This window comes from Protopterus annectens, chromosome 5.part0, assembly GCF_019279795.1.
Source record: "Protopterus annectens isolate FY-2018-M chromosome 5.part0, PAN1.0, whole genome shotgun sequence".
NCBI lineage: Eukaryota > Metazoa > Chordata > Ceratodontiformes > Protopteridae > Protopterus > Protopterus annectens.
Window position 1 is genome coordinate 1,236,339,633 of NC_056735.1, and position 12,310 is coordinate 1,236,351,942.

Consider the following 12,310-nt stretch of genomic DNA (forward strand, 5'->3'; position numbering starts at 1 on the left):
AAAATGTGATAAGTATTTGAAAAAGAACTAAGTTTTTGTAAGCAGGTAATAGTAGATGAGATGATAAAATGAGATAAAGCTAGACAAATTTGGTTTGATTTGGTGAACTAACATTAGTTTGCTTATACAGGCCTAATGTTGGATTTGAAGGAAAATATGCGGAGGCTGTATGGTAAATTTGTTGAACCGCAAACAGATTTTGTAACTGAGGTTAAATATAGAAAAGGGTAATAGGCAGAGTATATAAACAATAGATTTAAGACAATATAATGTCAAATTAAAAACAGCATGGAGTGAACAAGATATTACAGATGAACAGTAGAGGGACTTGTGTCGCATCACCTATACATGCAACTAAATTGAGAACATTTAGAAATTTTCTTGGAAATATTTCCACAGGTATTTTTATATCCCAACAAGTCCTGAAAAACATTTTCCACAGACAAAAGGCATATGTTCAAAATGATTATTCAGAAAGAGGTGGTTCTTGGGAGTATGTTTAAGGATTTTTGCTTCATTATACAAATAATTCACTAGTATGCTAAATCTTATACTTGGATCAGAATTTAATCTCCGTATAGAAAGGGTTTTGTTGAGTTGATGTAAAGTAGCATGCATCAGGCAGTATTCATTCCCAAGAAACAAGCTCCATTCTAACAAACATACCTTCTCAATAGTAGCCTTTCCATTGCCTGTCATGGGAATCCCCACCAGCGTACCTCAAAGACATTGAACACTTTTAAGTCATTATACAGCATTCCTTTTAAAAGATTTGTTTTCTGAATTGGATTTCATTAACTGTATTAGGTATTCTTCTACATAAAAGGGGCCTTCCACGAACTCTGAACTATAGATTCATGAGTCTGAATAGTTTCATATGCAGGACTATGGAAAGAATTATCATGCCATGTCATGAACAATGAGGAAACTTATAGATACTGGACCCTATCCAGTTTTTTTTTTCTTTTCCAAAGGCAGGTCATACCTTCTTAACCTGGTGAGCTTCTTTGAGAAGGTCACTAAAACTATGGACAAGGGCAAAACAGTCTATACTGCCTACCTCGACCTGACCAAAGCCTTCAACACACAACTTCACTTGGGTATTGCAGATAAACTTAGAAAACAAAGTATAAATCCGTATGTCACCCGATGACTATCCAGATGACTAACTGATAGGACACAAGAAGTTAGGATCTCTTTTTTGGTATCTCTTTCCCTGAAGTCAAAGCAAATGTCATGGTCTCTGGCTGACCAAGTTTCCAGATGACTGCAAACAAGGTGTGGTCATTGAATCCCCTCAAGAAACAGGTACCATTTAAGAGGAACTGACATAGGCAACAGGTGGTGCCAGAGTCATGGGCTAAAACTCAATGCGAAAAAAATGCATAGGTAGTACCCTTTGAAAAGTTGGCTATCCCTGGAAGTTATCACATTAATAATACAGCCCTTAAAGTACACCCAGTGGTCAGGGGTCTGGAAATATGACTGTAACTTGACCTTAGACCAACAGGTGTCTGCTGTGGTATGAAAATCATTTTAGATTGCGCAACTTAAGTAAGGGCATGGCATCCAAATCCAAGGAGATCACTGTTTCAGTGTACTCGTACTTTATGATTGGTCTCATGAGAGCCAATGCACGTTTTGGCATGTACTTGGCCAGGCACTTGCAGCAGCTTGAGAGACAACAAAGCATCCTCACAAAAATAGTATAAGAAGTACACAAGTCCTATGAGCACCATCTCAAAACCGTATCTCTGTAGTTTATTTTATACATACTGCGGCCTAGCAGTCCATACCTTGTCTACAAGACATCCTGTTATCCCATACTAATGGATCTGTTGCACATCCGGAGAACAAATGGCATTAGAAATACTTGTTCTAAAGACCTGATATGATATGTGATATGAGGAAATGTCTGAGGGACATGTATGTGGGTCTATTTACCTGTTCTGTGGAACAGGCTTTCCATCCATGTGAAACGAAGCTCACCCCTAACCTTATTCAAATATAATTTTGACAAGTGGAGGAGAAGTTGCAAATGTACCCCTGGTTTGGCACCCATTTCCCTAATGGGTAAAGACCGCCTGTGTACAAGTGTATATCATAGCTGAAAAATTCCATGGGGTATTGAACATTTCAGCAATATTGTGTAAGCTTGGCTTGTCCTAAAATGACTGTTGGGCCACTTGTAGCCTGGCTTTTCCAACAGTGGAATAACATGATCCCCTACACATGCACCACTTTTTTGGTCAGCCCACCTGTTTAACTGCAAGTATAACCCAAGTGAATCAAAACAGCCCTGTACTTGACACTGCCCTACCATCTACTCTTCTCCCTTGTTTGGTTAGTATACAATGCAAGTATGTCTAAATGGATAGTTTCAGCTGTATTTGGGGGTGGTGGGGGAGGCAAGTTGCATCACATGTAAGGAGGACTGGGAAGGTAGTTGCCTTACTGACATATACCACATTTACTGTATATAGAAACAGTGAAATCCAATTGTGAGAGATTGTGATATTTGTGTGTATAACTTTAGTGAACTATTGATTGTCATGTTAGAATGCCCTTAATATTTGTAAATTATAAGTTCTTATAAATGTACATATATTTTTTCTCTTTGTAGTGTCAGGGCTTAGTCTTAAAAGGTCTGTTAGGATCAGCAATCTAAATGGTTAACAAATTAAGTTGTTGTTGTGTCTTTCGGCTTTTCCCGTCGCCACAGTGGAACTCAGGTTCGCTAATGACTGGTAGTTGATTTTTACGTGCCGAGTTACTATCCCTGACTCACAACCTTCAAGTAAATAAGTAAAATAACTGTGTTCTAGGCTACTTTACAGTAAAAATTCCATAGACTTGGACGAAAAACATATGTACGTAGAATTGCTACAAAAGCCTGCATTACACTCTGCCTCTGATTTCATTTAGCTTTTTTTGAACTCATCAGGAGCTTCATTACTTTGCAATTATTTTTTCTAAGTTGAGACTAAGTGTAAATCGAATATCTTGTGTTGAGCTTTTGGTTGTTCTGTGCATAATGCCATTTATGCTCTTTAATGAAGGATGTTTGATAAGCAATATGTACTTGACCTTGTTTTGCACCCTTATTAGGCTGGTATTTTCCCCTGTTGTACACTGAAGTGCAGGAGTTATCTAAAGATAAACTTTGGTTCAAATTACCATGTATTAGAGCTTGCCCTTAACTACTAGTTAATGTCAAGATAGAGTTCTGTGTATGGTTTGGTTGATGCAAAAAAATGTATGTTCAAAGATTTATTTTATGATGCACTGATACCAACAGGACCAGAGCAAGTTATAGCCTTGCCTGCTGTAATATTGTGATATGGCTCCCTATTGAAATGTAAGCACTCAAAATGCTGAAAAAAAAGACTGAAAACACAGGAGCAGAGTGAATCTCTATAGTTGCTGTTCTCCTTCAAACGTCTTTTTTGTAAGGGGAGGGGAAGCCCCCCAGCAGCTCCAAACTTGTGTATACCACCTCTGAGATCACTATACCTTGGAGAAGAGGGAATATTCTGAGGAATTGCATCTCAGATGTAGTATATATATAAGCCTGTTCTTTCAGCCATTCAGTCTCCACATTTCAGGACTCAGACTAGCAGTTCCCAACATTTCAAATGGCTACCTTGTGACATTGCCTTAGAAAGCATAAACTCTTAAAATTAAATCCATTTGTTAGTCATTGAATTGGAGCTTTTTCATCTTACAGATGAGCACCGTCAGACTTAAACAATGTTTTGTGCAGTTCATTTACATGTAAATAAACTCTGGAATAGAAGAGTTGTACTTAAATAATACTAACTGTATGATGTTAATCTACAGCTAGATTACATTATTTACTAGGGATGATGATTATGGGGAACGAGGAAAGTTGCATATCCCCGAGCTTCATGCAGCCTAAGTTTTTGAGGCATTGCTGGTTACAAATTCTAATTTGGAAGTTGATAAGTGTATGTGTTAGAACACTGTTAGTTGCCATGAAGGTTGTGTTTAAGTGGAATCTCAACGTTGTTAATTCCTTGTTAGGGTCATTTTGTACTGCCATTTATGCACTAAGTTTGATGTGCAGTGTAGAACTATCAAGTAAACAAATCCAATAAAAAAGAAGATAATGGATGTGGGATCATTTGCATAAGTGGTTGGTACAGACCCTATCAGGCAGACTGAAAGTGGGAGACTAAATGTATGGACATAAATCAATTGAATGAAGTCAAAGTTAGCTAGACTTGGCAGTTACATATAGAAAATAAATATATTTTGTGTGTGTGTGTGTATATATATATATTTATATATATATATATATATATGTGTGTGTGTGTGTGTATGTATGTATGTATATATATATATATATATATATATATATATATATATATATATAAAATTGGTGTTTTGCCTTTGTCCATTAGACTGCTGTTTCCTCTTTCATTGTGCTTTTTAATTTCCCAACTTCCAACTGAGTAAGGCTTTAGGTTTTATGTAGGTTTTTATAAATGCAGGGTCTTGTTAGTGATTCTTGAGGTATTGATATCTTTTGTACTTGTCACTTCACTTTTTAAATTTTTTTGTGGAGTAAATAGTAAGGATTATGTTAGCATTTCTTAATTTTTTGTCGTCTTTTAAGAAATGTTATGTAAAATCAGATCTGTTATTTCTGGTATTTATTTGTAGGGTCATGTGGGTGATTGTAGTTTCAGAGAATCCAAAAACAGCAAGTGCTGTCTGAAAATAATCTTGCTGAGAGTGTAATATAGCAATAACCCACGCCTGGGTGTTGGTAATGCTGGATTTACCCACGGTTGGCGTGGTTTGGTCATGAGGGCGAAGCTATTATCCAATGACATTATTTAATAAAAAAAAATAATTACTTTTCTTAAATAATGGCATTGTATACTGTCTCCTTGCTGCCCTTCCGCAGCTGTCTGGTATTCTGCGGCAGTTCTGATGTAGTGCGCATGCGTATTGCCTACGCATTACATCAGAGCTGTGGGCAAAAGCAACGGAGAAAGCAAGATCTCCGTTGCATTTTACTGTTTCGCTATGTTAAATGGGTTTAACATAGCGAGACAGCTTTAAAAAAAGCAACGGAGAATCTCCGTTGCTTATTTTAAACCTGTCTCGCTATGTTAAACGCCTTTAACATAGCGAGACAGTGTTTTAAAAAAGACTTATACTAATGGAAATAGTCCGGGCGACCGGACCTTTTTCCATTAGTATAAGTCAATTTACAATGTGCACGCTGACCAATCAGCGTGCACGTTTTGGAATATTAATGGTGTTCATGGTATAATGTGCTTGTTTTATCCATTGTTGAGAGAACTTAGAGTTGATGTATACAAGTCGGGAGGGTGGATGCTTGTAATATTCACCAGAGGTACTTTTGGTGAATGGTTTTCAGTTGGTTTCTATTTGCTGAAATTACTATCCGCAACTGAACATAAATCTGTATGCATCTGTATTTTGTGTATGCAGTTTTTGAAAGTTTTAGTGAGTGAAGCAAGTATTGTTGATTTAGAGGAATTTTACAATGTTTTCATGATCACAAATGATTTATTCATTTTTTAACCAGGTAAATGTACAAGGCACAAGCCTCGTTTCTTGGGTTAACTAACAACACAACTGGCCTTAGCAATAGACAGTCTACCTAGGGTGCTGTTAAGAAAGTAGCTGTTTTGATGTTTATTTTAGGTAAACAATCACAACAGCACTGTTTATTTAATTAAAAAAAATAAATAACTGGACAGCCTTTTTTTCTGGGAGAGGTGCTATATACTCACTCAATTTGTGAGTTTTCTGTTCATCCTTCAAGTATCAGAAAATAAATCTGATTTGTCTCTAGGTTGTGAGTGAGATAGCAAGGAGGAGAAAGGCCATACATTTTAAAATGTGAAAATTAATGTGAAAGACACAGTAGAGAATCATAATCAGCAGTAGGGTTGAGGTAGGTATATTTTTCAATCCTGGCAGACAGGCAGATAGGGGCAGTGGATGGCTTTGCAGGGTTGATGGACTACTTTACAGCAGTTGGCTACAATCGTGTGTGTGTGTGTGTGTGTGTGTGTGTGTGTGTGTGTGTGTGTGTGTGTAGTTGAAATACTTTACTATGGCCATTATTTTATTACAATAAGGCATTTGAGATATGTAGTTGACAGCGGCTATAATTGCTTACTACAGTGGCTGTAATATTTGGGGGGGGGGGTCTCTGTGGATGAAAATGATCCTGCTGTCTTTTAGTCATTATTCTCACTTTGATGTGATTTGCATGAAATAAGTTGGAGTAATTCACTTAGTGAATAAAATTGAAACGCATTACTGTTGTAGCAAAATCAGTAATCTGAACAGTGTACACTCCGCAAAGAGTCTATAACCGTTGTGTACAGGGAATTGCCTGTAGATAAAAGTAACTGTCCCTTTTGTCATTAGTTCAGTTTAAATAGTTTAGATTTTGCAAGACTGGTAAGCAGTGAATGATCTGGCTTTGAAGGCGTACTGTCAATGTATTGCATCTGAAATCAGTATGTAAAATGACCATTGCTATGGCTTATGTTTGTGCATGTACATGCGCGTAGGTATGTCTGTTGGGGGGGGTCCTTGCACTATAGTGAAGAGTACAAAGTTGGCCATACCTTCCCTCATTTTACATCACAGTCAGACATTAGTGTTATACCCAGAAATTGGCCATCTTTGGTATTGGCAGGATTTGTTTGAAAGCAACTTATCACATTGATGAGGTAGTGAGTAGTAATGCCATCCCAACATTGTTTGTCTGGTAGAGTTCTTGGCTGTGGCCCCTTTGTGGAGTCGGCATATTCTCCATTTCTCTATATGAGTTTTATTTAGGTGTTCTGCTTTCCTCCAGTGCCTCCCAAAGACATGTTGAAGATCAGAGGGCATTCTTCCAGTTTGCCCATGTAGGCAGTGTGTGTGTGTACGCGCAAACATGTACATATTGTGTAGACGAGACACATCAGGAACAGTGTGTGTTTATGAAGAAGCATCACTGCATCTTTTGCAAGACCTGCCTTGGGCAGCTTCTGTGTGTGTAATTAAAAATAGCAGACTCTTACCTGTGGGTATACACACTATTGGCAGGTACATAGGTACATGCATACATAATGTTTCAGGATAGCACTACAAAAAAGAACAGTTAAGTAGTTGTCTTTCCAGCAAGAGACACAGTGCATCATAGTACATCTAGACTGTGAGCTTGAGGTGAGTGGGAATTTAACAGCTCCCACACCCCTGACAGTGTTTGTGGATTTTGATGTAACCTTAGTAGGGTCATCTGCTTTAGACCCCAACTAGACTATTACCAGCCCTCCTCAAAGCTGTGCACAGAAGGTGTCTATAGCCTCAGTGGGCTGGGGAACAGTGTGGTCATTTCTTCACTTTATCTCTGTGTCATACCTCAGATGTTTCTGCTGAAGGTCACTATAGCTTATCTTGGGGTAGTGTGCACTCTATGAGCAAAATTTGGAAGGCATTACTGTGATCATTTTTCCACTTTCTCACAATCAAATGTCAGACTTGTGTATTCAAATATGACATTTGTGAGAATGTCAGACTTGTGTATACAAGTGGCTGCCTTTAGGAGGGTAGGGGTAAGGAGGCATGCTGTGTACATGCATATGACAGTAGCAAGTTGAAATCTTTTTTCTCTGACATTATTTCTATAACTTAATTCCATAAAAGGGTAGCACATAAGGCAGTTGCTTTTCGGGGATGGGGTAAAGAAGCATTCTGGATAATATGCATATTTGTATGACAGCAGTAACCTAATGTATAATAATGTTTTGATCATGTGTTCTTTTAAGTTAGTGTAACTCCAGTGGGGACACAATTTTCTATATAGTGTGTGGTGGTGTGTGTGTATTTTTGGCAGGGTTGAGAAGATGTATACCTGTACACATACATGCATTCATATGTCTTTTTCTTTATATGCAGATTTATTTTGTTTTGTTTTGGCAGGGTTGGGAGACTGGTACCATTCACAGTTATGCTTTATGCATCTTCATAAACTGTTGTCCTCTGGGTTTATTAGGCACTACTATTTTGTCAGCTTTGAACATTAATCTATGTATACAACTTCCCTTGAAAGAGAAATAAGAATGACATTCTTACCTTTGTCATGATTTTTGCTCAGTTTAGGGCTCCTTTTTAACTATGGGCTGCTTTGCCCATGAGCTCTGTCTAGTTTGTGGAAAATGAGGAAATCAAACCCTGGACTACAGAATGAAGTATATTAGCATCCCCTGCTCTAACTTGACATAAAATGCCAAATGTGAGAAGACAATGTACCAGGAATGTAGGTAAAATGTCTGTATAGCATATCAAATGTTTTTTGTTTGTTGGAAAACATCTCTGAAATGTAGCTCAGAACACTGAGAACCCAGTGGCTTCTAGGTTTCCCCAGGTTTAAGTTATTTCTACCTCATGTACTACAATGCAATGTTGGCCAGGCAGGATGTTTTGAAAGGATGAAGGGAAGAAGTTGAAGAGCAAGACAGAATGAAAAAAGAAAAAAAACAAGAAAAAAAGTAATCCGGATGCTGCAGAGAGGCTGGGTGAGGGTAATGTATGGGGCAAAACCAGTGGATAATGTGGATGGGAGGGGTGCAGTGATGTCCTCTGCATAGGGCTCCTTCGTAACTATGGGTTGCTTTGCATTTGAGCTGTGTTTGGTTTGTGGAAACTAAAGAAATGAAACCCTTGACTACAAGATGTAGTATGTTAGCATCTCACAGCTTTAATCTCCAGCTCTACCTTATGGAAAATGCTAAATGTAGTACGGTGCACCGGTTAACATTGCCTGACAACAAGAGGTTCTCTGGTTTGATTCTCGGCTAGGGTGCTTTCTGTGCAGAGTCTGCATGTCCTCCCTGCTTTCGTGTGTGTTTTCTACGGGTACTCCAGTTTCCTTCCTCATTCCAAAGATGTACGTCTGGAGCATTTCTCCCTGGGCCTCTGCTGAAAATAGGCTGTCGTAGTTGGACTTTCCCAGTCAACAAATGTTAAATAAACAAAGATAATTCAGGAGGACTGTAGGTAAAATAATGTCTATATAGCTTACCATATGTTTTTATTAGCATACTTTTCTGGGAGTCTGCCTGAAAGATAAAGATGTATATAAAAATTCAGAACTTTTACATCCGGGAAGGAGTGCACGTATTCATGCAGCATTGAAAAGTTTCTGAAGATCTTTTGCAAGAATTTTTCTTTACGTAGTAATTTTTGTAGTTTGCTAACCAGCTCCACATCACTGAATTCCTTTTATACAGACATTTTACACTTATTCATTGTAAAAACATGTAGTATTTTGTTTTTTCACTTGAATTGTATTTGCTGAAATGAATGAATTTCTTCTTTTAGATCCTGAGAGAGCAGTATCTTGGATACCGTAAGGCCTTTCTTGGAGATTCTGTTGATGTATTTGAGGCAAGACGATCAGAGAGCAAGAAATGGCAAAGTGCTCCTCGTATCACCACAGGGCCCACTCCTTTCAACAGTATACCTAATGCAGCAGCTGTTGCCATGGCTGCCACTCTTACACAGCAGCAACAGTCTTCTACAGGTCTGAATACATTCACATTATAGTTGAACTGTATTGTAATAAGAACTTATTGGGTAGACATTTAAAATGTTATAATTTAAAAAGATTTAATTGTATTCTTGTATATGGTGATTTAATTGACTTGGCTTAACATTATAGTACATTGAACAACATTTTAAGCACTTGATATATAGCATGCACATTGCAAAGGGGAGACTTTGTAAAAGTAATTGAGTTGTTTGGGTTGTGTAAATTGTCCTTTCATACTTTTGCTACTTTACTTGTAGTAGTCTTATGCATTTCACTCCACCTTTACTGATGGAGGTACGAGTGGACATGCAGCTGTACATATGTACATGAATAATAAGTTTTGTAAAAATGTAACTTGTTTTCGGAGCTTTTCTCCTCTGGTTTCCACTGAAAATGGGCTCTTGGCTCAGTTGGACCAAGCCTGTTAAATGACAAAATATTGCTCGCTGCATTGCGGGTGATGTGTTCACCTGAGACATATTGCTTTGTTGTATCTTATGAGAGGAAAATATGCTGTTTGCCAGTGCAGTGTTTTGTAAATTATCTATGAAAATTGCAGTTAAAAAAGCCAGCATTTCGCTGATTTTTGCTTACGGAGAAAATGATTCCTGGTTTCCAGCAAGAGCACTTAAGCATTGTAATTGAGAAATTGTGCCAATGTGTACGGTGTCCAACATGTGCATGGACAGTTCAGTTGCTCAGCTTGGCAGTGCAGTTTACTTTTCCATGTTGGCGGCTGATATTAAAATAATTGAATGGCAGAGTGATGCATATGGAGTTCTGAATCCTGAAAAGATTATGCTACATTTGTGGAGTAGTTCTTGTGGTGGACATAAGATGAAGTTTCCTTGTTATGATGGCGATTTTATGCCTGGTAGACTGTTAATAGCACTTTTAGGCACTAAATGAGAGATGTATAGGACTGAAAGAAAATAAAAATGAATTTTCCATTAATCAGTTTTCCTTTGCTGTTTGACTCAGTGTTATGAATTATGCAAGTCTTAAATACTTGGTCATATGGATGGTATACTGATGTAGGAGGAACAGAGTTTAACTAGCACAAGAGTAGCTTGTAAAAATGTAGTAATTTGTGTTCAGACAGCTGTAAAGGCAAAAGAGAAGTTACATCTGACAGACGTTCTCTGCCGTTTGCCTAAATCATTGTGCATCTTGAGTTTTTGTTATAAATTTCCTTTGATTAAAGGAAAGCATTTTTGTGTCATTGTGGCTGTTTGGCTGAGCAAAGACCTAATCCAGTATTCTGACTCAGGAATATGTTGTGAAGCATTGGCATTAATGTTATTCTGCCCAGTTATCTACATACGATTGAGGGAGAAACTCCTAGTCTGCCTCCTTAACAGGAAGTTGGGGGCAGTTGAAAGTCCATCCTGCAGTGCTCTTTTGGATAGTGTCACATGCAATCACATGTGTGGTGGAGCAATGTCAAAAGTTCTGAGAAATGCCAGCTAATCAATTGTCAAGCCCTCCTAATTTTTATAAAGGGCCTTTTCTCTGTCCTACATTTGGTAGACATTTCATTGATTGATGAAGGTTTATTGTCTGTCTGTCATAGGTAGCCAGTGAGAGTCTTGGAGTAGGTGCACTCTACCTACCACCTTGGATCTTCAGGATTTTATCCCAGAGTGTATGATGCCACCCCCCTCCCCGACGTGCAGCAAAATACTTCGAGTTACTTTAGCACTTCAGTGGCTGGAGTTGCATGTGTAGACTTCTTCCCTGGTTTCCTGCAAACCCAGCAGGATCCATCAGCCATAGTGAAGTTGAGTCCACTAGGTTTTCCAGTAATATGGCTGCAAATTTCAGGTTTTTGACTTCAAGCAGATGTTTGATGCCTGTGAGACTTAGGATCTCATCATTAGGGAAATGACCTGACACCAGCAAAATAAAAGCCTCTTGTGTCCTTGCAGTACTAGTAGCAGAGTCCATTATCTTCCAGACAGTTTAGAACAGTGACTCTTCTCCTCCCTAGAGCTACCTGTCCAGTTTACCATGTGACCTTTTTTGCAGGGAATCCACGATGGTCTTGGAGTCTTGTATGGTAGGCTGGTTGTCAGTATTCCTTTCTCCTAGAAGTAGGGGTAGAAGCCTGTGGATCTTGATCAGGGATGGGTATGTATGCAAACCAGAAGCCCTTGGACCCTGCTTCTTTTGCTCTCAAAAAGAGCATGCTCTTTTAACTCCTCTGTCATTCAGATTAGGGAAGTGGGTCACATCCAGACGTGTAATGCCTTTGGACTGACTCAGCTATATGTCATAGTGCCCATAAAGTATAGCACTTTGCCATCTTGCTGCCAGACAGTTTTAAGCCTTTTGCTTGACATCCTTCTTTACCACTCTAGAGCATAGAGCCCTCAGCTGTTGATCTCACCTGCCCGTGTACTAATCTTACTTAATGGGCCAGGTCTTGGAAAACCTTTCATCTCATTCTGAGTCAGAGTTCATTGGTAAAGTGTACATGTGTATTTTTCCCACAGTGGACTTGCATGCTACCGGCTGTATTTCTGCTAAAACTGCTGCTACAGGTTCACACACATGCCTTTAGCAGATCTCTGGCTTAGCCTGTCATGTATTGAAGAAGAGTTCAGGCAGACCATTTTCATGGCCTTTTCACTGAGTTGGCTTTATATGGTCAGCTTTCTCAGGACCTGGTAGATGGTTTCCTGATGCAAAAGCAAGACTTCTGCATTGTGTTGG

At 38.6% G+C, this 12,310-nt stretch overlaps 1 protein-coding gene across 1 annotated transcript in view; it reads left to right on the top strand.

The window, feature by feature from the left end:
- The window catches only part of LOC122802344 (nucleoporin p58/p45-like), a 991,373-nt gene that overhangs the window by 581,205 nt on the left and 397,858 nt on the right, over positions 1-12,310 (top strand). Inside the window, exon 5 of the mRNA XM_044071981.1 lies at positions 9,385-9,586. Within this exon, the coding sequence (XP_043927916.1) occupies positions 9,385-9,586 (202 nt within the window). The remainder of the gene's footprint in view (positions 1-9,384; positions 9,587-12,310) is intronic.